General features: G+C 43.4%; 1 protein-coding gene across 2 annotated transcripts in view; it reads left to right on the forward strand.

Annotated features, from left to right (window-relative positions):
- Positions 1-27,566, forward strand: part of PRKCZ (protein kinase C zeta) — a 196,715-nt gene that overhangs the window by 145,619 nt on the left and 23,530 nt on the right. For both annotated transcript variants that reach the window (XM_066606840.1, XM_066606841.1), the window contains 8 exons: positions 5,354-5,435; positions 11,805-11,854; positions 14,005-14,193; positions 18,037-18,134; positions 20,833-20,919; positions 21,427-21,562; positions 22,345-22,432; positions 23,247-23,366. In XM_066606840.1, coding sequence (XP_066462937.1) covers positions 5,354-5,435; positions 11,805-11,854; positions 14,005-14,193; positions 18,037-18,134; positions 20,833-20,919; positions 21,427-21,562; positions 22,345-22,432; positions 23,247-23,366 — 850 coding nt within the window. The remainder of the gene's footprint in view (positions 1-5,353; positions 5,436-11,804; positions 11,855-14,004; positions 14,194-18,036; positions 18,135-20,832; positions 20,920-21,426; positions 21,563-22,344; positions 22,433-23,246; positions 23,367-27,566) is intronic.

A 27,566-nucleotide genomic window follows, 5' to 3' on the forward strand; every position in this document is an offset into this window, starting at 1 on the left:
TCAACAGGTTGTGTTTAGGTATTGAAGCCCATTTACTTGAATGGCAATGAGCTGCAATACCAGGCACATCCCACGGACAGGAGTGGCGCTATTTCTGAAAAGCAGACATTTTTCCTAATCTCAGATGACCCCTTTGGAATCTGGGGAAAGGTTCTTTTGAGATTTGAAGGCTGTTATATCTAAAAGTACGAAGTTTTCCATCACAAACTTGTCTGCAAGGCATGTACATCTTCAGCGGGGAACATACAGTGAATGCCAGCAAGACTGATCAAATTAATCTAAGAGCAATTCAGTGGACTCGGTGTTTAATGAGGCTAACAAAATGACCTTAAAAGCAGCACTAAACCAATTGTTGGACTCTGGTAGAATGTCTGTAATTATGAGCACTTAAAGGGCAACTAGGCAGAAAATACAAATTGTAAATGTACTAATAAAGTGCACAACCCCTACCACCACCATACAAAGGAGGGCTCAGCTAACAGTCATATTTATGGGGGTCCCTTCCTGGAATGCAAATGTTGGGTTGTATAAGGCTTAAGGAGAACTGGGATTAGGCGTGTTGGATTTTAACATGCCCAATTCTTTGTTTCATCCCACTCCTTCACCGTTCCAATACATCTTTTTAATGACCCCACTAATGGGCTTTAAAGCTGCACATATGTCTTTTTAAGGCGGTGGCTTGGTTGACTACGGACAGCCAGGCTGCTGCTCTAATAGGTTGCAATGGAGAGACCTCAGATTCTGTCAGTTTAACCCCTTGCATGGCACAATCTATAGCAACTGAAGCATGCAAGTAGATTACAGGGGGAGGGGCTCTTTCTGTCACCTACCAGCACCTTGCGTTTGCAAGATTCACATGGGTTCCCATGGCAGCCGGAAGCCCGACAAAGGCCTCCATGTTTACTGTGTAACTTAGTTTGTTAAACCCCACCTCCGGCAGAGTCTAATAGGCTGCTGTCATAGGCTTAATAGAAAGTAATGCAGTGTGCTATCCTAGCAACCGAACAATCGCATCTTGAGGTCCCCTTTAGGGGCTGAAAAATAGTGTTAAACTGTATAGAATTTTTTTAATTTTAAGAAAAAGAATCCAGTTTATGGAAAATACAATTTTTTTTTTCTCACAAAAATCCATTTTAAATGAATAAAATAATTTTTTTTTAAAAAGCTACACCTAATGGGTATTACCACATTAATAATGACCCAATCAATTTTCTTTATCATGCATGGTGAGCGTCATAAAAAAAAATTTAACTAAAATGCCAAAATTACTAACTTTTTTGGGAGGCAAAGAGAAGAAAAAAAAAAAATAAAAAGCAACCCAAAAGTCATGTGTACCTCAAATTGGTACTTATAACTTCCTGCAAAAAAACAAGACCTCACACAGCTTATGGGTCTTAAAAGGCGGTGATGCAGACCCAGGCCTAATGCCCACTTGCACGCATGGATTCCACTGCTGAAATACGTGCGTGTCTGCGGCCATGGACGGAAAGTCAGTTCCTTACCTCTCTGGATCCAGCACGGGTCTCCTCTGTGCCGGCCGGATATTCTTTCTTTCGGCGGATGTGTCCGGGCGCGCCGATTGACGTGCCCAGTGCATAAGCAGTGCCCTTTCTTCTTTTTTGAATCTCCTGCTTTCCCACGGAACCGTGACAGCTGCGGGTGTGCCGCGGATCGGACGGCTTCCATTGACTTCAATGGAAGCCATCCCTGCGGGATCCGCAGAAAAACGGAGCACGCTGCGATTTCTTCCCGCACGTGTGATCCGCACGCCGGGAAAAAAAATCACATCCACATGCTTTTAGCTGCTTTGCAGGCGCCCATGTCTCCCTATTGGCGGCTTGGTTTGCGGAGCTCCCGCAAATCAAATCCGCTCATGAATCGTTTTTTATTTAAAAATGTGTTTTTATTGTGCAAAAGTAGTAAGAAAGAAAAAAACTATATAAAATTCTTAGTAATCAATCCCATCCAAAAAAGAAAATTGCCGTATATACTCGAGTATAAGCCTAGTTTTTCAGCACATTTTTTAATGCTGAAAAAGCCCTCCTTGGCTTATACTTGGGTGAGGTAAAAAAAACAACGCAATACTCACCTCCCAGCCAGCGTCTGTGTTGCCGGCACAATGGTCCCCTCCGGCGGTGTGACAAGCTGCTTGAGAATTCTCCCCACTGTCATCTCCCTGCTCAGCTTTAAATTCCCCCGCCGTCAGTGCTGTGTAGGTAAGTGCTGTGATTGGATCGAGCGCCAGCCAATTATAGCTGGCTCTCGATCATTCACAGCCATTCCATGGATGACATCACTGAATGGCTGTGATTGGTTTATCGAGCACCGGCTATGATTGGCTGGTGCTCGATCCAATCACACTGCTTACTTACACAGCGCTGATGGCGGGGGAATTCAAAGCCGAGCAGAGAGATGACAGCGGGGAGAATTCTTAAGCAGCTTGCCGCACCGCCAGGGGGACAATCGCTCCAGGGAGACAAACGCCGGCTGGGAGGTGAGTATTGCATTTTTTCTTTACCTAGTATATACTCGAGTATAGCTCGGCTTATACTCGAATCAATAAGTTTTAGCATTTTTTTTGTGGTAAAACATATTGACTCTGCTTATACTCGAGTCGGCTAATACTAGAGCAGTGATGGTGAACCTTTTAGAGACAGAGTGCCCAAACTGCAACACAAAACCCACTTATTTATCGCAAAGTGCCAACACGTCAGTGGGTGGGGCTTATCACGACGTATGATTTTACCTCCGTCGTTCTAAAAAGGACATTTTGACTGCTTTTTGGATGCAGAAATGCTGCAGAATTTACTATGGAAATTTCCACTGAGGATATTCTGCAGCATTTCCGCCATGTGTAACGACATCCCACAGCGGCTCCCAGTAGTAATAGTGCCCCCCTCAGACCCATATACTTACCCATTCCTCCTCCTTATGGAAGCGCCACTGCTCCTCTGCTCAGCGTTGCTGCTGCCGCTGATCCTAGGTGCCCCATGTGATGTCAGTGTGCTGCCTGACACCACCTCCCCTGCTCTCGCAGAACCTAAGAGGAGACGTCAGGGGAAGGGGGATGAGGATCACTGTGTGCGCCGGGATCAGCGCTGCTAGCAGTGCAGTGAGTGAATGCCGGCAGGGGAGCCACGGCACCTGCCGGTATTCACTAACGTGGTGAGCAGCCAACAGCGGCGTGTGCCAGCAGGGAGGGCTCTGCGTGCCGCCTCTGGCACGCGTGCCATAGGTTCGCCACCACTGTACTAGAGTATAAGCCGTATGTTATTTTTGGTGGATGCTGTAAAAACAAAACCCCCTAAACATTGGTGGACTTCCTGAACATTTTCCTGTTAAAGCATTTGTTTGAAACCATTTTCTATTTTTTTTACATGTTTACCATCTCACCATACTTTAGAAATGTTGTATTTGGGGTATGTTTGCACGGATCGGGAAGTATGTGAATTTTTCACAGTGAAATTAGCTGAAGAAATTCCGTAGCGATTATGGTACAATAGTCGTGAATGTGATTTTTTTAAGAAATGTCACCACTAGCTGTAGAGCGAATCTGCAGCATAAATTGTCCTGCGCCATGGATTTTACATCCGCACCATGTTTATGCTTCGGATTTCCACTGCTGATTTCAGTCCTTCAAATGAGCGGATGAAATCCACATTAGTTGATGTGGATTTTAAGCAGATTTTCCTCTGCAGAGAATCTGCAATGTCTGAACATACCCTTAGGCCTCATGTCCACTGGACAATTCTATTTAGTAAATCCGCGCGGATGTCTCGCACGCGTGATCCGCGCCTATAGGGATGCATTGGACACCCGCAGGTAAGTAAATACCTGCGGATGTCATTTTTCCCTGTTGCGCGGATCGCACGTGCGGGAAATCACCTGCAGCATGCTCCATTTTCTGCGGGGCAGAAGGAAAGAAGAACCGGCCGCGACGAACGGGAACCCGCAGCGTCCGGACAGGTAAGTAAAATGCATGGAGAATCTGCACGGGCCCGAATTTCGTAGTGGCCTAAGGCTGCCTGTCCACGGGCGATTGTTCATTGTTACCAGCAGCGACAATCCGGCTGCTGATAATGCAGTGACCGCTTTCCTTAGCGTTGCTATGGAAAGCGCAGCCACGGCATGCACGAGCGGAGAATCATAGCAAATCTCTGCTTACAGGATCTAAATCGCAGCATGCTGCGATACTCCACGGTGAGTCTGTCAGGCTCACCGCTGAGACCTCTCAGCGCTCCCCCCTCATCCCCCGCGGCGGAGTATTGCTGGCGATATTCAGTAATGGCCGTGGACAGGGGGCATTAGGCTAACGTCACACAGGCGAGCGTGATATGGGGCCATGAATCCCACCCCCATATCATGCTCATCATCCGTGTGAAATTCTGGAGGATGGCATGCGTTTTCTTGTGAAACCAGCTTTGCATCACTTCGGGGATGCAGGGATCATCCGCCAAGGTGGAGGATCGCGGAGTGTTTCGAAAACAATGGGCGGTGCAATGTGAGAGCGCGCTCACAAAATAAGACATTTTGATTCCCGCATCGAATTGCGGTGCCATGCGGGAGAAAATCGCATGTGTATGACCACATTCAAAAGAATGGGGTTCATATTTCTATGCCTCGCAACACACAAATCTCATGCAATTTTCTCGCAGTTTTGCCCCTGCAGTGTTCCTTCTAGTTCCTGTCTTGTCTCTCAGTACATGTTTTTAATGTACATACGTATCTGCTTTGTTTTTTTTACATAAGAGTTACAGCATGTCGCCTTGGTTCCTCTGATAGTGCTGTCAACCATCGCACGTTTCCCGACGTTTGCATTGCCGCTTAGTCTGATCCCGTCCCATTGGGATCTCATCTACCTTTTCTGGAAATGGTGACCTTGAATTCTGCATCCATATAAAGCAACCCGAATTGCTTTTTTTCCCCCTTTTTTTAATTTCTAGAACTATATATATATGTTTTTCTCTTCTGCTCATCTTGGAGGATGGAGAGACACGGCTTTGCCTTTCAAAAAGCTGGATGTGGGTTAAGAGTACATCAATAATCAAGATGTGCACGGATGAGCCATCTGAACAGCAGCTGCCCTGATGAGTCCTGTTAAGGAGCAGACATGGTGGTTAAGATGCATCCCACGTTCTACTCCTGTTCTTATATTTGCCGGAGCATGAACCTCTTCCGAAAGATTTGAAGATGTGGTTTGAGCTGTTCATTGTCATGATGAGGCCAGCACATTAATACAGCGTCGGGAGCCACTAGGGAGAATCAGAGCAAGGGTTTTTTTTGTCCTCCTTCCTTCCTTATGAATGTCTTTCAGGAGGCAGACTCTGTAACCTGTAACTTGTGTCTTTAATAGGATTCGGTCATGCCTTTCCAGGAGCCGCGAGTAGACGATAAAAGTGATGAGGGAGAAATTCCCCCTGAAGAAACAGATGGAAGTAAGTTGTACACGGGTCTGTGAGGATAACCTGTAAGCCCCAATGCATCGCTGGTGCAGGAACTGTAATTTAATTAGTGTCTGTGGTGGTGATGGTTCCCCTCCCTTATTGCTCAAAGCAATTAAAACACTATTAGGGAGGTCTTCCGGAGGCGGAACATATGAAGGATTTGTTACATGGCTGAGTGACTCTGTCCTTCTACTTGTTTATTACAGCATGTCAGGGTTTGCACTCCGCTGTCATGGTTCTTGAGCAGCAATAGATGCTGGGTGAACTAAATTCAGGTCATTAAGACTTATGAAAGGGGTTTTCTGACATATAACATTAATGGTATCCACTTGGGATAGACCATAAATGTGTGATCGGTGAAGATCCGGTTAGGATGAAGGGAGTTCCACAGTCCGTTCATTGTAGTACCCAACACAACACCACTCTTGCTCATGTGGCTGTGAAGGGTACTGCAGCTTCACTTTAATGTGGCTGAGCTGCAATAGCAGACAGATGGGTAAGACTGCAACGTGTTGGGTCCAAGGAGTGCTACATCCTCTTCTTTCCATTGATCGGTGACATACCGAAGGCCTATGATAAGGATAGGCCTGCTGTGTTTCATCATGGAAAACGTCTTTAAAGGGTAATTGCACTTTATAGAGAAACCTTTGACATGTCAAAACCCTTGATCAATGGGAGTCCGGGTGCTGAGACCCCGCAGATCGCTCAAAGGAAGTGGGCGGTCTATGCGTCCGTCCTCAGCTATAGGGAGGAGCCAACAGGCAACGAAGAGTGCTGCACCCCCTTCATGTCAAAACTTTTAAAGTATAGTTACTCTTCAGGATTGTACACTGTGTTACTACTTGTAGCCTTTTCTGGGGAGGGGGTCGGCCACAGGGAATAGAAATTGTATTAGGTTGGTTGTATAAATCCCCATCTCCCAATCTACTTTCCTTATTTCAGCTTCTTACACTAGGGACAATTTCAGAGAAAAGCAATTATTCAGTATAGCTTTGTAGTACACAATATAAGAGGAGCACTACTCAGGGGCTTATTCAATACATCTCTGGTTAGACATTTATAGTAGTAATATGGTTAGAAAGATGAACGTAAAAGCCATGGAGGATCAATGCTAATTACGGAGTAGCTGTCGCCCACACTAATTGGAAATTACTGTCTTTGTGGGATGAATCAAGTAGCCTTATAAGACTTGCTCCAATGATGCAAGCGCTTTCTATTTGTATGACTTATTTAGGGCAGAGTTTCACGCAGATGATGTGTAGCGTGATAGCTCTGATTTGACGTAAGTGTCACATTGTGAAAGAATACACTGAATCATGCAAGAGTCACTATTTCAATGTTTTGTTGCTTCATCTTCGGTTATACATTTTTCTCTGTCCTGCAAACACTATGGTCCATTCATTCTGCAGCCCTGTACCTATTCCTATCATGGCAGCAGAGGATGAGTGTTCTGATCTTGTGGGAAGCAGTGACCTCTCCACAGAAAGGGGTATTTCTGGTTGTAACAAGTTATCTCCTGCCCTCAGGATAGGGGATAACTAGCTGATCGGTGGGGGTCTAACCAGCGCTCCTGAGAACAGGGTACAACCCGTCCCCAAATAAATAGAGTGGAGGGCGCGTAGCTACTCCATGCACTTCAATTAGAGCATCAGAAATTATGGAGTCCAAGCTCTTTGCACTTCAGGGAGAACGCCTGAAATTGCCAGGAGCAGTGCCGTGCCTGCAGGATCTCCATTACATTCATGCAAGGACATGTGGTTCCCCATTCTCTGGATCAGCAGTGGTCTCAGTCAGACCCCCACCAATCGGCTAATTATCGTCTCTGCTATGGATAGGAGATAACTACTTCTAACTGGAATTTCCCTTTAATGTTTAGTGAGGATAGGATTGTATGTGACAGGAGCAGTACTGCAAGTGCTACAGGAAATACAGTATTGGGTTTATATAGAAGATATTGCTCCTTAAATTACAAACATGGCACATATTTCAGCACAACTACGCTTGAGGACTCTAATTTTTTTAATTCAGATCGGCCTTTAACGTCCTGACTGTAGACGGCCTTCAGAGAGCCCAGTGGAACATGTGTATAAATGAGCGGTCTGTCGATAACACTATACATGCTGTATAGTAATTGGGTCCCTGGCTCTTACCACAATGCTGCACACAGGCAACCATTTGCTGCAATGCTCTGGGAGGAAGGGGGTGTAGAAGTCGCTGTGAAAATTACTCCCTGCTGCTTGATGGGGGTTGTTTTCTGTGGAATTTATATACCATATAGACTCGAGTATAAGCCTAGTTTTTCAGCACATTTTTTTATGCTGAAAAAGCCCCCCTCGGCTTATACTCGAGCGAGGTAAAAAAAAACAGCAACAAAAAACCCGCAATACTCACCTCCCAGCCTGCGTCTGTGTCCCTGGCGCGATGGTCTCCCCGGCGGTGCAGCAAGCTGCTTGAGAATTCTCCCTGCTCAGTTTTAAATTCCCCTGCCATCACCGCTGTGTAGGTAAGCGCTGTGATTGGATCGAGTACCAGCCAATCACAGCCGGCACTCAATCACAGCCATTCAGTGGATGACATCACTGAATGGCTGTGATTGGTTTATCGAGCGCCGGGTGGCATATTTAGGATTTCAGCCGCAGTTCTGCAGCGCTGCTGATTAGAGCCACCTGATTGGCTCTTCGGCACCACGTGACTACACAGCGTGCACACGGACTGCCTTCAGCAGACGTGCACTGCACGCTACAGTTAAGCAGACGTGCACTGCACGCTACAGTTAAGCAGCACGGGGTTAGGGTTAGGGTTACCGGTAGAAAATAAAGACAATTTTTGTACTGAGGATAAAAAAGTATTTGATACAATGATTGCCTATGAAGAGCATTTCTCAAATTGGTGCGTGACTTTTGCATTTATTAAAAACTGGAAGAAACATTGCAGCGAGATATGTCCTACAATCACCTGACGATATTGGGGTAAAGGCACAGGGGCATATTTTCGGGCTTTGCACTGTCTGTGTAATTCCATGGTCAGCACATGGCTCAATTTATAGTCTATACAGATGGGACTTTTTTCATGTGGACCATGTTAAAGTCATGGTATGTCCTATTCTCCATTTCCTCGAACAAGAATAGAGCATTCCAATGTGCAGAGTCCTTATATATTGGTCGGCACGCTGAGTGTCCATGTGATCAGGTTGACAGATTACTGGGAGGGGCTGGTGAGGAACCAGCGGTCATGGTACACATTAGCACTAATGACAGATAAATGGTCCTTAAAAACGATTTCAGGGAATTTGGATGTAAGCTTAGGGCAAGGACATCGAAAATAGTCGTTTCTGAAATACTACCTGTACCATTTGCCACACAAAGGCAGAGGGAGATTAGGCAGTGGCCCAAGAGTTGGTGTAGGAAAGAAGGGTTTGGGTTTCTGGAGAACTGGGCCAACTTTGCTGTTGGCTACAGGTTCTACCATAGGAATGGGCTGCATCTCAATGGGGAGGGTGCAGCTATGCTGAGGGAGAAGATGGCCAGATGGTTGGAGTATTACTTAAACTAGGGACTGTAAACTTAACTGGAGCAACCAGTGTCAGGCAGCTGCTGCCAAGGCACATAGGATCATGGGGTGCATCAAAAGAGGTCTAGGGGCACATGTAGAGAGGAAGAACAATATTCTCGTCAAGTCACTAGTTAGACTACACATGGAATATTGTGTACAGTTTTGGGCAGCGATACTCAAGGGCATATCTGAGCGGGTTTGAAGACTGGCAATAAAGTAATACATGGAATGGGCGGACTACAATACCCAGAGGTGATCAAGATTTGGATTATTTAGTTTAAAAAGATGGCTGAGGGCCGACCTAGCAATTACCGTATATACTCGAGTATAAGCCGAGTCAATAAGTTTTACCACAAGAAATTGGTAAAACTTATTGACTCGAGTATAAGTCTAGCTGTACTGGAGTATATACTAGGTAAAGAAAAAAAAAAAAAAGCAATACTCACCCCTCAGCCGGCGCGATGCTATCCCCGACTGTGTGGCAAGTTGCTTCAGTCCTCTCCCCGCTGTCCTCTATCTCCCCGGCTTGGTTTTGAAATCCCCGCCGTCAGCGCTGTGTGAGGAAGTGCTGTGATTGTATCGAGCGCCGGCCAATCATATTTGGCGCTCGATAAACCAGTCACAGCCATTCTGAATGACATCACTGAATGGCTGTGATTGGTTTATCGAGTGCCGGCTGTGAGGGAGAGCATAGCGCCAGGGACACAGACGCCGGCTGAGAGGTGAGTATTGAGTTTTTTTGTTTTTGTTTTTTTACCTCACTCGAGTATAAGCCGTGGGGGGCTTTTTCAGCACATTTTTTTAATAACGATATCGGACAATACAGAGATTTCTCCTATCATTCATTTTTACCCAGGACTGTGATCTATAACAAGGGGGCGCCCTCTACATCTAGAGGGAGGAAGGTCTCTACACCAACATAGAAGCCAGTGATGCCGAACTTACTAAAATAGTTTTTAAGAGAGCCTGGATGCCTTTCTCGAGTGCAGTATTACATGTTATAGTTACTAATTACTTCTAAAGGGTGGTTGCTCCAGGGATTATTTCGATTTTTCAGACTTTGATTACTGCCTGTTGGATGCAGCTTCCTCTTCCAGACTCAGTTTCCACACCTGATACAATGCTCTGAATTCCCAAAAGCGTATTCCCAACAAACTTCTCAACAATACTTGGTATATAAATTCAGCAATTAATACCAATATCGACAGAATATATATATTTTTAATTCACTTTATTACCACATTCTAAAATTCACACAATTTTACACAATCCCAGACCATATGCATTGAATCTGCACCATCCATGTGACCTTTCGGTCAGTCTGAGTTTAATCTAATACCCAAGTTAAACAACTGTAATGAAGGACAATAAACTCTGTGCACTAAATACGATTACGATACTCGTTGACTTTCAGATAGAGATATCCCTGGAATCATACATAACACTGCAGCCCATTTCTCTTCAGTAATATGGTCTAAATCTGTTGGCCATTTTCCTTTTACCTTTATTGGGAATTGTTGTAAATAGTAAGAAAGCATCTGTTTATATAAGTATTACACCCTTTGTACCTCCAGAACACCCCAAAAAATTCAAAAGGTGTTGAACTATAAGCACAGATGCTGACCAGGTCTGAGCAGCAAACGCGTGTTGAAACTGAAGGAGCTGGAAAAAATAACTATGGGGAACACCATAAAGGAGTTGTGGCATCAGAACCATTTTAATAAGATTCCCCCTGCCAACTATTGACAATGGGAGACTGCTTCCACTGGTAAGAAGGTTTAAGGATAAGCTCGAGGTCTGAAATAAATTGGCAGAAATCTAGTTTTGAGGCTCGAAAGATTCCACAGCTCCCAAATATTTGAATTCCTTCACTATTTATAATTGTGTATAGTCCAATGAATGCTCCACCAATAAGGCATCTAAAGGAAAAAATTACAGATTTCCCCCAGTTAATAGTAAGACCTGACATTTTACCAAATATAAAAAAAATTGACATAATAGGACTCGTAATCCAACTATATCAGGAGATTGCCTTCTCAAACCAGCCAGGGTCTCAATTGCCAAGGCCAATAAAAGAGGGGACACCCTTGCCTTATTCCCCTCTCTAACACCATCCATCCTGAAATATGACCATTTACCCTTACCCTTGCCCCTGGCATTGAATAGAGGAGTTTAACCCATGCTGAAAATTTCTCACTGAAACCCATCCTATAGAGAACTGCCCACAAATAATTCAACTTAAAGCTGTCAAAAACTTTTAGGGCAGTGTGAAGTGCAAAAACAGCCCTGCTCCCACAAACTCCTATGATCCACCTGAAGATTCAGATATAACCTGCTTAAATTAATAGCAGTTGATTTCTTTGGCATAAAGCAAGACTGATCCTCATGTATTGAATAAGTCATTCCTAAAAGTAATCTATTCACAAGTACCTTTGCCAAGATTTTAATATGGTCAACAGAGATATTGGACGACAGGAATCCGGAAGAGACAAATCATTTCCCGGTTTAGGAATGAAGACAATCGTAGCATCTCTCATTGATGGTGGAAGTATTCCTTTATGCAAGGATTCATTTATCATCGTCCATAAATGTGCGTCTTACTCTAGTGCACTTTGCATTAAGATAGGCACATGTAAAGAAACTGTTTAGCGAAAATGTCATTGCTCATTTTGTTATGAGAAACAGGGTAATGTAGAAAAAAAATTTTTATTTTTTTTTTTAAATGGCGTAGCTTCCTGAGGGGACATTTAGGGAATGTAAACTTGATTTTGTCCGTATTAACTTTTTTAAAAATTTTTTATTTCCTAGTTATTATCCCTTCAACTCGGAAAATTGACTCACGGAAGGATGGGTCTGAGGTAAGAGGAGCCATGTAGGAAAACTACATTGTCTTATAGGGTATTGGTAAGATTTTATTTATTCAGGCGTCTATGCTAAATTTGGGGTTCAAAAAGACCTCTCTAAAAGGTGCGTTAAAGGCTATAGAATTCTTTCTTTATGAAAAATTAATATACACACCGCTAACTAAGTCCTTGAAGAAAAAAAAATTACTTATCTGAATTTTTTTTTTTTTGCATTGAGTTTTCATTCTCATGCATTTACAAAGCCTCATACTTGACTGTAGGAGAGTTTGTACACCAAGTTTCTGGCTTAGGGGCGTTTCCAGCACTGTTTAGCTTGTGTGTCTTCAGGCCAGGCTGTGTGGTGTAACACCCACTCAATACTACACAGCTATCTCTCATCCTCTCTTTGAATAGCTATTGGTCTATTCCCCCTCACTGCAGATAAAAAAAATAAATTAAATTAAATAATTCACCCAGAGTGAATTTACAGCCCTCTGTAATAGTAGTTTTCTCTGCTCTGTCCTTTACTCTGTTATCATCCCCTAGCAGTGTCTTATAGCCCCCTTTAATATCTCAGTGGAAAGGCAGTAATTGCACATTCACAATAGGGAAGCAGGCTACGGAAGGAGCTGTCACTTTACTCTGACAGAATTTGCTATGGGATCTTTCACACAGGCTGATAAATCGTTCAGATTCTCACTGGATTGTCATTCAGTCTAAATGCATCCATAAACTAAACGAATGACCGATTTGCCCCGTGTAAACAAGCAGTTACTAATTTATGAACAACTGCCTATTTACTTGAATGGAGGCACGTTGCCCACTATGATACCCAGCCTGCGCCGCCTCTATTCAGTCAGAAAAGCTCATTCCTGTGTAAAAGCACAGGAGCTATCATCGCTGGTACAACCTGTCGGGTATCTTCGCCTGAGAGGTCGTCCTGTATAATAGGACCCTTAGATTTCAGTTCCATTGTCTGCAGTGTCTTAGGAAAACAATACAAGCACAGAAATCAATTTTTTTTATGAAGGCAAATAACAAAAAGTTGTCCTTTCTAAAAACACACAAGAAAAAGTTCAAAGGTGAACATAGCCTTAAAAATGCTACGAATGTTTCTTTAACTATGGACCTACAGAATGAAATTGAGAACGCGTTACGGTGCGTGAGCAGTCTTCGTTTGGCTTGCTATACTACTTTAGTACGTGCAGAATATATCGTTAACATACCTGTTGCACTTCTTTTCAATGTCCTTGCTTCATATGGGTAAAATGGCCCTCAGATTCCCAAGCTATCCCTATGGACAGTTTTTGCTTCGTAGTAGGAGAAACTCCCCCCTGCTCTCGGGCAAGGGATCTGAATGTGAAGGTAGAGGATAAGCGTCTGACTACCTAAAGCTAGTCAGACTAAAAAGCTGCCAAGGCTTTGCTCAGGTTTTCCACATTACTCTTGCCTATCAATGTTTTGGTCTTTCTATATTGAAATTCTTAATTTAAAGGGGTTCTGACATAAAAATAAAAAATTTTTACTCACCTTGCCTGGCCTGGCCCGATCGCCAGGCATGTCCCCTCCAGCCGGCATCATCTTCTGTGCCTTTAAAGCCGAGCAGGAGCGGTCAAAAAGACCACTTCCTGCTCTGGTCCGTCCGTCAGGCACTTCCGAGGTGAACGGACGGGCCGCCCACAGCAAGCACGTCACAAGCCGTGCTTGCTGTGGGCGGCCCGTCCGTCCTGCTGAACTCCGAGATTCTGCGCATGCGCAGTGGAGACGCGGCCCGTCCTGACTCCTGTCAGAGGGCACCTCTCCACTGCGCATGCGCGCGATCTCGGAGCGGCGCGGCTCGTGCAGGAAGAAGAGGATGACCCCGCTGCTGACAACAACAGAAGAAAAGGTAAGTATAAGATTTTTATGCTTTAGCAGCCATTAAACCATGGGTTCCCTGTGTCCATTAGGCAGACCAGGGAACAATTGCTGCTAAAGCATAAAAAAATTATTTGTGTCAGAACCCCTTTAATGTGGTTTGTTCCTTACTGCTGTCCTTTGTCCATTTTATTGGTCTCTCTTCCACTCTCATTACATATTGGTGATCTCCATTGTATAGGCATTCTACTGGATTTTCCAATTTGTTTCTACTACCTTGTTAATGTTTTGTTTCCTAATGTTTTCAGGATCTCAAACCTGTCATTGATGGAATGGATGGAATTAAGATCTCACAGGGACTTAGCCTTCAGGACTTTGATCTCATCAGAGTGATTGGTAGAGGAAGCTATGCCAAAGTCCTATTAGTACGGTTAAAAAAGAATGACCAGACGTACGCCATGAAGGTGGTCAAGAAGGAGCTAGTGCACGATGAAGAGGTTTGTTTAGAGAGTGGAATATCCTTCTTTATCCCTAACAAAGTGAACCATGCCAGCTAGCGTCTGTCAGCTCTGACGAGATCCTTGCCCCCTGCTCAAGATTTTCGGTATGGTCAGCAGGTTACTGAATCTGTGTGAGCTAGTTAGAAGAGTCACGTGTGTCCTACAACTTTAAGCTGGATGCAGAGATAACAGTGTAACTTGGTGGTAAAGTGCTTGACAGGGTAATCAGTCACTAATCTGTTATATATACATTAGTCTCAACAGATCTGCCCTCGGTATCCTGCAAGATAGCTGGCCAGATAATGCAGTGTCCTCTAAATACTTCATTACTAAATACTCCATCTTTTGTCCCGTTTAACGGGTTGTCCTGCCTAAACTACAGCAGCCTTCTCGTCATAGTTGTCATACAAGACCATTGATTCTAACGACGCAGAGCAGCCTGTAGACTTGTCTAAAAGATCTGGTTAAGTAGTGTGTTACACAAATACTTAAAAGCTCCGCAGCGAAATACTGGATTCATTATCCTTTTACCGGATCGGGTCGGTTTCAGAAGACCATATTTGATCTTCCTTAACATCAGTTATACCATCAGAACCCCCGTAGTTCTACTCCTCTAACCGTAGATCACCATAGCACCCTATAGTGATGATCCGTTTACAAAAAGCAGGGGAATCCTATAGTGTTAGTTCCATACAAAATATAAGACAGGAGTGTCTGACACTATCCTTGGGTCACCCATAGTGATTTAATTGTGTTTAGCTAACCTAAAAATGCCCCGTTCACATGGGAATATTTCACCCAAGCAGCAAACAATGTACAAACGGCTCTTTTGGAATGAACAATTGTAGTAACGATCATCCCCATACCAGAGATTCTCCTCCCGCATGTGAATGAGTGCTGTTTGACATGTTTTGTAGATTAGCACTCCTTACATTGGGCCAAGAATTGGCTCGATTTATAAGGACCACATTTGCTTAGGCAAGCCAGTATAAGGCCACAGCCCACCAAAGTAATCCTGAAAGCATTGCAAAGATGTCGATTCATTTTTGTTATGACTGTGAAGGGCATGTTTTTTGTCTTTTTTTTTTCTCTTTTGTAGTTCTAAAACATATTTTTTAGAGTTCCTTTTAAGGCCTCTTAATCAAACTACTACCCATCTGAGCGTGAGTGGGTTTGTGAGTGCCTTACATGCTCCGCCCTTGATCACATCACAGTCACATCATTACAGGTCCTGTACGCACATGGCTGCTGTCCAGCTAGATGTCAGTATTCCATAGTAACTGAGGCCACATGGGGGTTTGTAGTTTGCCCATAATCTGCACAAGAATGCAGGACCTTTGATGTCAGTCATGTGATCAGGGGCGGGGCGTGTAAGTCATTCACTTGGGATGAGCATCACCGTCCTGTGATCAGGGGCGGGGCGTGTAAGTCATTCACTCGGGATGAGCATCACGGTCCGGTGATCAGGGTCTGAGCATGACTGTGACGTCATCACAGGTCCTTCATCTCCAGTGCTGTGCTGCTTCTGATCTCTGTTGTATGGGATGTACAATGTATGTAGCAGTGCTGGGTGTGTGACGTGAATGTAGCACAGCTGTGTGGCGCATTGCGCAACCAGAAACGCAGCAAGACGGGTCCTCCCGCTGCTCCCCGGAGCTCTGCCAGCCGTCCTGCAGTCCTCGTTTGCCCACAGAAGATCACTTTCTGGTTGCAGTATTCAAAAATTCTGCCTCCAGGAAGCAATGGGTCTGATTAATTCATCCAGCGCTACTCAGCCAATCAATGCAGCGCGGATGAAACAGAGCAAGGGCTCTGATTAATTATCTGTGTCTCACCATGTAATAGATAATGATAAAGGAAGGGAAATATTTCGCACTAAGAAACCCAGCTCACTTATTTGAATTGGTTCATCGAGCTTTGCATTGATTCGCTGAGCAGAGTTTGAAGAACCAATCACGTTGTGGAGGTGGGATTTATGGATTGGCTGAGCTACAGCATTGATTGGCCAGTTCATAAATCTTGCCTCCACAATGTGATTGGTTCATCTAGTGCTGCATCGTTTGGCTGAGCAAAGTTTGAAGAACCAATCAGCCATCACTTTCTGGAGGTGAGATTTTTGAATCCCGCAACCAGGAAGATATCTTGCGTCGGCAAACGAGGACTGCAGGACGCACGGCGAAGATCAAGACAGCAGCATGAGAACTTATCTGCTAGGTTAGTATTCCTTTTTTCCCCCAGGGAATGCAGCTAGGAAGAAATCCACAAAAAACATGCCCCCAGACCAGCTACATTGATTGATAAATTAAAGGAGTTTTTCTTTTTCCCTCCTCCCTAAAAAAAAAAAAAAAAAAAAAAGAAAATCGAAAAACGTGGTCACTAAGGGGTTAAAATGGTTGGTGGTTAATTATCCTGTGTAAGCAGGCAATCATTCGTTTTTCAAATAGCCCACAGATACTTGACAGATTGTTTCTGTGCTTTTACACAGGAACGAACGTCACTGACCGAATGGAGTTGTTGCTGCCCGGGAATCGTTCCGGCCCGCTTCCATTCAGAGTAGGCAGGCAGTCGTTCATAAGTGGACAACGACCTGTTTACACGGAACAATACGTCATTTAGTTTTCCGCATGCAGAAATAGAACAATGAACAAGTAGTGAAAGACTTGTTCCATCGAAGCATGCATACACTCAACGATACTCCTTCAGATTCTTGCGGGAACCGAATGATAACTCATTCCGTGTAAAAGCACCTTAAGATTGTGAAGCACAACTGCTGTGAACGGAAGTCGCCCTCTTCTGTAATGACCCTTAGATGCCACATTCGACAGCTCCCTCTGTTCATGTCATCTGCATGTTTGCCATTCTTAGTTTAATATGGAGTGGCCAATGGCTTAAGCCTGGTTTAGATACAATGATCGCTCAAAAGGTGTCTTTTGAGCGATTATCGTTGTGTGCATTTAGAGGGCAAGGTGATCGCTCAAACAGCAGTTGGATTAACAGTTTTGAGCAATCACTTTGCGCTCTGAGTGGGGTATGCAGAACACAGCTGGAGCGCTGTGTTCTTCATACCCCGGCTGTTCACGGAGCGTTCAGCTAGTATACAGCCATGCGCTCTGTGCGGGATAAGCAGAACATGTCTGGACCGCTGTGTTCTTCATTCCCCCGGCTGTGTTCACTGAGCGGGATACAGCTGAAACAATAGTATCAGCTGTATCCCGCTGTGAATCCCTGATAAGGCTCATCGTTGTCTTTCGGCATGCTGAAAGACAACGATGAGCGACGGCTTAACGAAAACTGCACGATGTCAGTGCATTCACACAACGATTATCACTCAAAAGATGGCTTTTGAGCGATAATCGTTGTCTAAACGGGCCTTTACGCCCTTTGAGTTGTTTAAAATTGGATAATTGCACATATATATTTCAAGCAAACCAAAAATCAGTTTTTTTTCTATAAGTATGATTTTAGTTGCAGACAGAAACCCTAAACGGAGCCCAGACACGGGTGTGAAAGCAGCCCTAGATTTCTGCCCTCTGTGTAGCAGTCTTCATGGTCCACTGTTCAGTAGGCATGCTGTGTATAGAGTTGTTTTTGCTGATCCACTCGTGTAAAAATAACCTTGATGAGCAGCTTAGACAGCATGGCAGACATTGGAAAGGGAGTCTTATGCAAAGCTGTCAATCTCCATATGTGCACCTCGCATACATGGGAGAATGGAATGAATCATCTACATTTTGCTAGTGTGTGACAGATTGACTTGCTGTGTTCTGTAAATTGTTGTTGTGTATTTCAACACTGTCATGTACATTATTATTTTTTTTTTACTTGAATTTCTGTTTTCAGGATATTGACTGGGTTCAGACAGAGAAGCATGTCTTCGAGCAGGCTTCCAGTAACCCCTTTCTAGTCGGCCTGCACTCTTGCTTCCAAACACCAAGCCGGTAAGAGATGTTGTTTTCTTGCACTATAACCACTATAGATGGCGATTCCTGCATATAGGATTTCCACAACCCTGTTGAAGGGAAAATTGGGCCCGTTTGGAGTTTTTTCATTTCGGTGCAAATAAATGTGTATATTGGCTAAAGTAAAGCAGCATTACATTATTTCAAGCCTCATGAAAACCGTCCACCGAGGCACACAGGCACCAAGGTTCAAGAAGGTTCACTAGGGGCAGCATATTGGGGATGGGGATCCATACACTTATATACACAAGGTATTAACAGAGTTCAGAAATTGTAATTATGTTGATCTTGTTGGTTATGCTTTATGGAAAGGTGTGTTGGCTTATAGACAGTGTAGATAAACTCCCCTTTCCATACAGCATGATTTGAGATCTCTGGTCAGGGCCAGGCAGACTCGCTATGTAGAATTGTTTACAACTGAAAGAAATGTATGTAATCTGAGCAATATCAGATATTTAATATATAAATCAATGACTGTTACGATAAGGAAAATTGTCAGATATGTAGTAGTTTACAATAGGTCGAGGTTTTCGAGGCTGACTGATTTCTGCCGTGGTTGGTGTTATGCAGAGCTTAGGTAGTAGTTTTAGTTTGCTAGCCTGGAAATTTAAAGGGATTTTGCTATTACCGTACTTAAAATTGCTCCACATCCACTCTGTCCTTCCTGGTTGCAGCTGACCAGGACATGTGACTGATGCAGCCAATCACTGACCACAGCAGTGGCCACCTATAGCCTGTGATTGGCTGCAGCAGTCACATGTCCTGGTCAGCAGCAACCAGGAAGGACAGAGTGCTTGTTGAAGCACTTCAAGTCATGGGAAAACCTCTTTTAAGGAGCTCTAAATTAATGAAGGCATTAAAGAACGAGTTTCATTTTACACAATCCCCATGTGATTTTTATGTTGCTGTATTGCGTTTATTGTAGAACTTGGCTTTTGAGCAATGTTAGGCTTAGACAAAGCAAGTGTTATTCAAAAGCAGAAGCGTCCAAGCATGGAGGAGGAGCGAGCAAGGAAAGATGAATATTTATCCTAAATTCTTTTTTGCTATAGAAAATAGTAAGGGGATTGAATCGTTAAGACATTCTGTCCATCGGGGCCCCTTCTGCAAACCCTGCCCAGTCATACATTACATGAGCGTCTATTGATCTGAATGGGCACCATGTAATACTGGATTTTCCCTGCAGCGACTATTGTACAGGATGCGTGCGACTGGAATTAAAACGATCGAGCACTGAAAGGAGATGTCCCGCGCCGAAACGTGTTTTTTTTTTTTTAAACCCCCCCCCCCCGTTCGGCGCGAGACAACCCCGATGCAGGGGTTAAAAAAACAAACAGCATAGCGCTTACCTGAATCCCGGCGGTCCGGCGTCTTCATACTCACCTGCTGAAGATGGCCGCCGGGATCCTCTGTCTTCATGGACCGCAGGGCTTCTGTGCGGTCCATTGCCGATTCCAGCCTCCTGATTGGCTGGAATCGGCACGTGACGGGGCGGAGCTACACGGAGCTACACGGAGCCCCATAGAGAAGAGGAGAAGACCCGGACTGCGCAAGCGCGGCTAATTTGGCCATCGGAGGGCGAAAATTAGTCGGCACCATGGAGACGAGGACGCCAGCAACGGAGCAGGTAAGTATAAAACTTTTTATAACTTCTGTATGGCTCATAATTAATGCACAATGTACATTACAAAGTGCATTATTATGGCCATACAGAAGTGTATAGACCCACTTGCTGCCTCGGGACATCTCCTTGAACACTGGAAAACTGTTTCTACACAAACGGCTGTCAGTGAGATGATGAAATTTGATTTTTAACAACCATACCAAATATTAAAGCCAACCATGAAATACTATAGCTCCTCTACCCCTGATGACGCCAAAATTCTGGTGAAACTAGTTGGGGGAGCTGGTCTCTCTTAGCACAAAGCCTCATGTAGTTTATCCTGCTAAAGCTCATCTCAGACTTCATTTATCTGGCAGCATTTATCACACATGCTGGGATCTAATCACCTGCCAAGTCTTTAGTACATAGTATAGTGCTGCATGGTAGCATGCGCCATTTACAGCAAGTGTTATAGGCATGACCCTGATCTTTGTGCATAATCGGCGAGGCAGGATATTTCTCTTAGACCAGTTTTGTCTATATTACATTCACTCACACTACATTGGGACTCTGATCATTTTAATTAATTGCTACTATAATATGTTTTATTAGACCTCAAGAAGTTACTTTTTAAGGGGACGCAAGTGTGGGTTTCTGCTTATAGCAAAGGCTTTGGTGGGATTGGTTACAATTTAGTCCTAGTGGGCCCTTGATTCCCCCAAATTTTCATTCGAACCATGAAATTGTTGTCACCGCAATACCCATAGACCCTCTTGGAACAGATGAGTGTTCATGTAAACACCTCACATAATGTTCCTCTCCTATAGTAACTGAGGATCAGGACCTATTGGGATCAGAACATGCCTTTTTTACCTGGCAGCAGACCTTGGGGCACTATCAAGCTGCTATTGTAAACATTAAATTGTTGGTGGGTTCAGCCGCCATTTATCTAACCAGTATGGCAACTTTTCGATAAAGGCAGTTATTTTAAAGGCTTGCTACATAACTTCAACCCTGTGATTATTTTATTTTAGCTTTTATGTGTTTAATGACTTTTTTTCCTTCTGTATTTAGGTTGTTTTTGGTTATAGAATATGTAAATGGAGGTGACCTCATGTTTCATATGCAACGACAAAGAAAACTACCTGAAGAACATGCCAGGTATGACACTGGTAATATGGTGGATGCAATCAATATAAGGGTATTTGCATGTGAAGATCATAGCCAACTAACCTAATGCTTTGGCATGTAAAGAAACTGGGAGTACACGGAGGAAGTCCTTTTAACATGTGAAGAACATATCGCAGATATTGGGTTAAGTTTAAATCCAACATCTCAGTGTGGCATACGATAAGCTGTCCATCTGCTTCTTGGTTATTCCAGTGTGCTTGGCTTGGAATGCTGTTGTATTACGGATTACCTGAGTCTTGCCTTGCTCAGGTGCTATCTTACTAATAGTGCTACCTACTGCAACATTTCCTGAGAGGTCTATAGCTGATGGGTGTAAACAGACTGAATTCTTCCCCAAGTAGAAGTCCTGTCACCCATGACCTCATTCAAAAGTACCAAAAATGGGTAACCGTTTTCATACTATTTTGGGACCAGCTGTGATTTAAACAGTCTCCCATTATTACCAATGGAATTAATTTCTTGGGTCTTTGTTTCTAGGTTTTATGCTGCTGAAATCTGTATTGCCCTAAACTTCCTGCATGAAAGAGGGATCATTTACAGAGACCTAAAGCTTGACAATGTTCTTTTGGATGCAGAGGGTCACATCAAACTAACGGATTATGGCATGTGTAAGGTGAGAGGAATATGGTCATGAATTAAGTATAATGAGCAACTTCAGATTGGGATACTTTAAGCCCACTGGAGAATATTATTGAGGGTCTGTCCAGTATTGAAAGTGCAGTTTTTAAATTGCTCTATAAATTATAGGTTAATGTGCATTACTTATCGGTAATTTGTAAGAATTGATAGGCTTCAAATTAGCCTCAAACCAGGTTGTCATCTGCTGGGTCATTGGGGCCCATTCTTTCAAAGCCTAGATCCACTGGAGATCACCAAGACTGATAAAGGGTAACTAGGTGAGCATATTACACATTTTAAACCTTCTCATTCCCTATCTGGTCATGGATCTTCTGTCAATGGCTTGAGAAAGAGTTTGATTGTGGATGACTTGATGTGTAGCTATGAGGGTTTTTCTCAATTGGCTTCCATCATTCAGGTTCATTTTAGGATCCCTTGCATCGGCACCATTTGTGTATTGGGCAGTTATGCATGGTTGCTACCGTCCTAGACGGCTTTGTTTTCTCCTTATTGCTCATCTTATTACTCCTATCTGAAACCAGCAATTTAAACCAGTCATTACTGAAGCAAATCTTAGAGTAATACGTCCTAAATGAAGATGACTGCTAGAAATGCTAAGATTTATCCAAGACCCTCAGCAGCTATTAAGCTAATTCCTTTACACTTTGGAAAGTAAAACCCTTCAATTCATCATTTTATTATATTAACCTAAACAATTTAATTTGCATGCAAGTTGGAATAAAGTTGTATCAATCGTGTCACCGTCATCTGTTACAGGAGGGCCTCGGGCCAGGAGACACGACAAGCACTTTCTGTGGAACGCCAAATTACATTGCTCCTGAAATCCTCAGGGGAGAAGAGTACGGTGAGTAATCGCTGCAAGTGTGAACAGTAATTTAATCTCTAGTAATACCCTCTGACCTGCTAATTCCTTGCTGCATGAATAAGTAAATCAATATTCATTTCGAGAGAAATTTATCATCTTAAGATAATGTCCAATGTTTCAGTCTCTTAGAATCTAGCCACTAATCTGAAGAACGCAATGATAAAGTGGCCTCATTTATAAGTTCTCATGAAAAATCTGTGGTGTAGTGAACACCAAAAAATTATATTTCTAAAACGCCCACATTGTAGATTCATAGGACACAGTAGCAGAGCTTCTACGGTAAAAGCTTTACATATGAGCCCATTACAGACACTCGGCACTCTTATTAAGAAACCTTGCAACACCTTAAAAGGGGTATTCTGGTCCAATACTATTGATGTTGTATCCTCCAGTAAAGGTCATCAATAGTTGATCACTGGAGACCCACTGCTCGAGATTTCCAGCGATCAGCTCATCATCCGACCTGGACGGTGTAATCTGAGTTGGAGGCTAAAGTGTCATAGAAGGCTTCACGCCCATTGAAAGCCCGGTGTCTGTACCGGAAGTGTGACAGGAGGCTTCAGCTCCCATTTATCTTCATGTGTTCTCTATGTATGACATTTCCACCTCTGACAATGTCTGGCCCAGCTTCTAGATCAACTGATCGTTGGGAATCCGGAGAGGTAGGTGTCCTGCGATGAACTACTGATGACCTAGCCTGAGACTCCTTTAATACGACTGAGTTGTTTTTACTGTTAAACGTATATTTTGTTATAGTTTTTGATATAATTTGGCACCTACTGTTATGTGGTAGGTTTCAGCGTGGACTGGTGGGCTCTCGGTGTCTTGATGTTTGAAATGATGGCTGGAAGATCTCCTTTCGATATTATTACTGACAATCCAGACATGAACACTGAAGATTATCTTTTCCAAGGTCTGTATAGGCTAAAAATAATCTGAATGTTCTCTTAGGAGTACTTAGATTAACATTGTTTTTTCCTTCATAAAACAGTAATATTTGTTAATGTACCCATTGTCCAAAAAATTCAATGCTTAGGAGTTGTCAGAGTGGTATGAAACTTTTATGTTTGTGATTGTAATGTTGATAGAAGTAATCACAATACGATAATTGCAGAAAACGGAACACATGAAGGGGAGGCTTTAGTACGCGTTTGGGCCGCCTCTAGCTTGGATGCAAGATGTTCTGCGGCCGGGCATGGAAGCATATAGGTTCCGAATTATATCCTGCGGCATATCTGTCCACATTCGCTCTAACTGAACTTCTAGATCATGCAAACTTATAGGCTCTCAAAGCTGGTTTCCAAGATTGTTCCATACATAGAATTATAGTTGGAAGGGACCTCCAGAGTCTTCTAGTCCAACCCCCAGCTCAATACTGGATTCACAAAAATCATCCCAGAGAGATGTCTGTCCAGTCTTTGTTAGAACACTTCCATTGAAGGAGAACTCACCACCTCCCATGGTGACCTGTTCCACTCATTGATCACCCTCACTGTCAGAAAGGCTTTTCATGTTAGCCGAAACGCGTTGCATGTTTTCTGTCTATGGATGAATAAACATTCTTTCTGGCCATGCTTATTATATTATCTTCCACTCGGGATTCAGGGGTGCCAGGTGATACAGCACCCCTGTAGAAGTAAGTGCTACATCTTGTTACCTTCTCTCCTATTGGGTGCATCAAAGCGCTGGTAATTTTTACTTTTTACCCTTTGCTTCAGGAATTCTCAAAGATTACTACTAGTGGTTCAGCAATTACCTTTGCTGCTTCCTTCAGTACTATAGGATGTAATTCATCTGGACCTTGAGACTTGAATTAATTTGTTAGCTAAGTGTTCCCTCACCATCTATCTGCTTATAGATAGCCAATAGCATAGGAAAGCTCAGCAGATGTAACATCTACTTTCTCAGAGAAAACTGATACAAAATTGGAATTTAAAAATTCAGGCCTTCTCAACATCATTTTGAAGCGACTCACTATTTTTATTCTGTAAACATCCTATGGCATCTGACTTTTCTTTTGCTCTTGACATGTACTTAAAACCTTTTTTTTTTTAATTGATGCTTTTGGCCTCTTGCAAACCTCAATTCATTATCTACTTTGTAGCTATTCTGACACTTGCCCTACAGTTTCTGCAGATTGCATTATATTCTTCTTTAGATTTCCCCCACCCACCCTCTTTACATAAGAAAAACATATATTTTTCTTCCTTTTTAGCATGTGTGTAAGTTCTGTGTTTATCCATTCTGGTCTACTTTAAATGCTTCCTGTTTTTCTTTTTTAGGGATTGTTAACAATTGTGCTTTGAGAATCTCATTTCTTAATTTCCCCTCCTTCTTGGATATTTCTGTCCCTACGAACATCCACCTATTGGATCCTTCCTACCCTGTCTCTGAGTCCATTAAATTTTGCCTTTCTGAAATCCAAGCTTGAAGTCTGAGTCGTCTTAGGTATTCCTTCCCGCGTTATCCAAAATTCATGATGGCAGCCTCCTCAGGTCCCAGCCAGATCCCCTTTTGGAAAATAAAGTTGATAAGAATTTGTTGGACCCATTACGTTTATCAGCAAATGTCTGGATAGTGAAAATCTTTGTCATACTTTTTGAAAAGTTAGCCATCTGATGTAGAAAGAGTTCATCCATATCTTCTGCTTGTCCAGGCAGTTGATAGTAAATGTCTACAATGGTGTCCTTTCTGTTCTCTTCTTGTATTCTTACCCAGTTTCTATAAAACTACCATTCTCTGAGGCTTGCGTCTCTGTGGAGATGTATGCTTTCCTAACATACAATGCAATGCCTCCTCCCCTTTTATTAAGTCTTAAAAAAAAATACAACTTATTTTTAAGCCTTTTATTCCAATCGTGTACAATTTCCAAGTTTCTGTGATGCCTGACGATGTATCTCTCTTTTTGAATTAGTAGCTGCTCCAATTGCTCCTCTACCTGCATTCAGAATTTTTTTTATCTTTTTGTTCTTTCCACTTCTAATGTTCTCAATTGTATTCATTAGCTGTATATTTTTGCCTGACCTTTCACTTCCCTTCCCATATTCTAGTGTAAAGCTCTCCTGTTGAGTGTAGCGAGGTGCCTTTCAAATACATGCTTACCTGTCTTTGTAAGGTGCAAGCCATCTCGATCAAGGAGTCCATCATATCGGTACTTCACTCCATGGTCTAGAAATCCAAATCCTTGCTGATGGCGCCATTCACATAGCCAGTTGTTCACCTCTAAAATCCGGTTCCATCTCCTTATTCCATGGCCATCCACTGGGAGGATGGATTAGAAGACTTCCTGTGCTCCTAGTTCCTGCATATTCCTACCGAGGTCTTCAAAGTCTCTGCAGATAGTTGTGAGGTCCCTTTTTGTGGTGGTGGTTGTCCCTACATGTATTGTAGGAATGGGTAGTAGTCTGTAGAACTGGAGTCTTGATGGCCTATTAGACACACATTTGATTTGTGCACCTGGTCTGCAGAACGCTGTATGTTACTTTCAACAGCGAATCCCCCACAACCACCACTCTGATTTTCATCTTCACAACACTTCTTTTTCTCCATCCAAGATGATTCTGAGTGCTTACTAGACTGTTCTTAGTGGGTAAAGTCATTTCTTGATGTACCTCTTCATCGTCGTCCAGCGTGAGAGCCTGCTACCGGTTCTTAAGCAGTATGGGTGCTGATGAATTCCTGATCCTCCTGCTTCGGGTCACATACTTACATTTTCAGTGCACTTGCAGAAGAATGAATTTGCCTTCAACACTTTGAAGAGTTATTTCTTTGTCAAGGAAATTCTCTTCTTCCATAATGAGATTCAACGTAGCTATTCTCTTCTGAAGACTCTTTCCTCCAATCGAGAGGCAGGCTTGCATTTCTGGCAGGTGAAGTTTGGTTTCCCCCTAGTAGATCTGCAAACAAACAGCATACGTTGGCGCTCACCATATGGCTATTCTCCCCTTCCATGTTACACAGTCAGTTGATGTCAACTTCCAAACTTATAATCATTAAAAATTCTCAGAATGAATATTTAACCTATAAGATGTTGTTAAGCGTTAAAATTTGTGCACAGGCTGGCGATGTCCTCAAAGCAGCTAGATTTGACTAAATCCAGCGATCGTCCCACTCGCAGCAACTCTTCACTCTTCCCAGAATGCATTGGGAATGTGCAAATTCTCTGGCGACTGGGCAGGCCAAGAAAGTCTGGCAATGTTGTGGAGGTGTTCCTGTGACGGCCTTGCTGTTTGCAGTCGAGAATTATCATGCTGGAAAATGCCTCTTGAAAACTTTTCCAGGAAAGGCAACACATGTGGCTGCAGGATGTCCTGAACATATCGCTGAGCGGTCTTTGTCTCTCATACCACTACTAGCTGGGACCATTTCTAGTATGTGATGGCCCAGTCAGACCATCACACCACAGTAAATGCAGGATTGAGGCGCTCACCCCAGGTCTCGAGATATGAACACAGCCCTCTTCAGTGCCCAAATTAAACCTGGATTTGTCGAAGGCAACCCCAGTTCCACTCTGTAGTAGTCCAGTTTCGTCGTTCATGACCCCACTGCAAACGGAGGCATCGGTGGGTGAATGTCATAAGCAGTACATGTACTGGGTGCCGTGAGACCAAATGTCCTTCAACCAAGCATCTGGAAATGGTTCCAACAGACACAGGGGCCTGTAACAATTGCTCCACCTGTCTCTGGATGGCGGATAACAAAACAATTGGAGCTGCTTGTGCTTGTCAGATGATCAGGTCATCCTCTACCTGGTGGTCTGTCAAGGGCGTCCTGAGCCTGTTCGTGTGTGTGCCCTCATGCATGCACTGGTCCCAACAGCACCTAACAGTATAGTCACAATGGCCCAGGTGGAGGGCAATTTGTCAATGCAACCATCCAGCTTCTCGCATTCCAATAAAGCGTTGACTCTCAAACTCTGTTAACTGGGCGAAAGCTCTTTGATTGCGTCGTAGAGGCGTAAAGTGGTCAACAAGCTTTACACAAGTGGAAAAAAGGGTCACTACATAAAAGGAGCCTATGAGAGACTTTTATAGGTCATAGGGTGTAAATCCCTTCTAGGGCCTCAGGTGGCAAGACCGTTCATCTAATCACAGCACAACTTATCATTTATATA

This window comes from Eleutherodactylus coqui, chromosome 6 (genome assembly GCF_035609145.1).
Source record: "Eleutherodactylus coqui strain aEleCoq1 chromosome 6, aEleCoq1.hap1, whole genome shotgun sequence".
NCBI classification, from domain to species: Eukaryota; Metazoa; Chordata; class Amphibia; order Anura; family Eleutherodactylidae; genus Eleutherodactylus; species Eleutherodactylus coqui.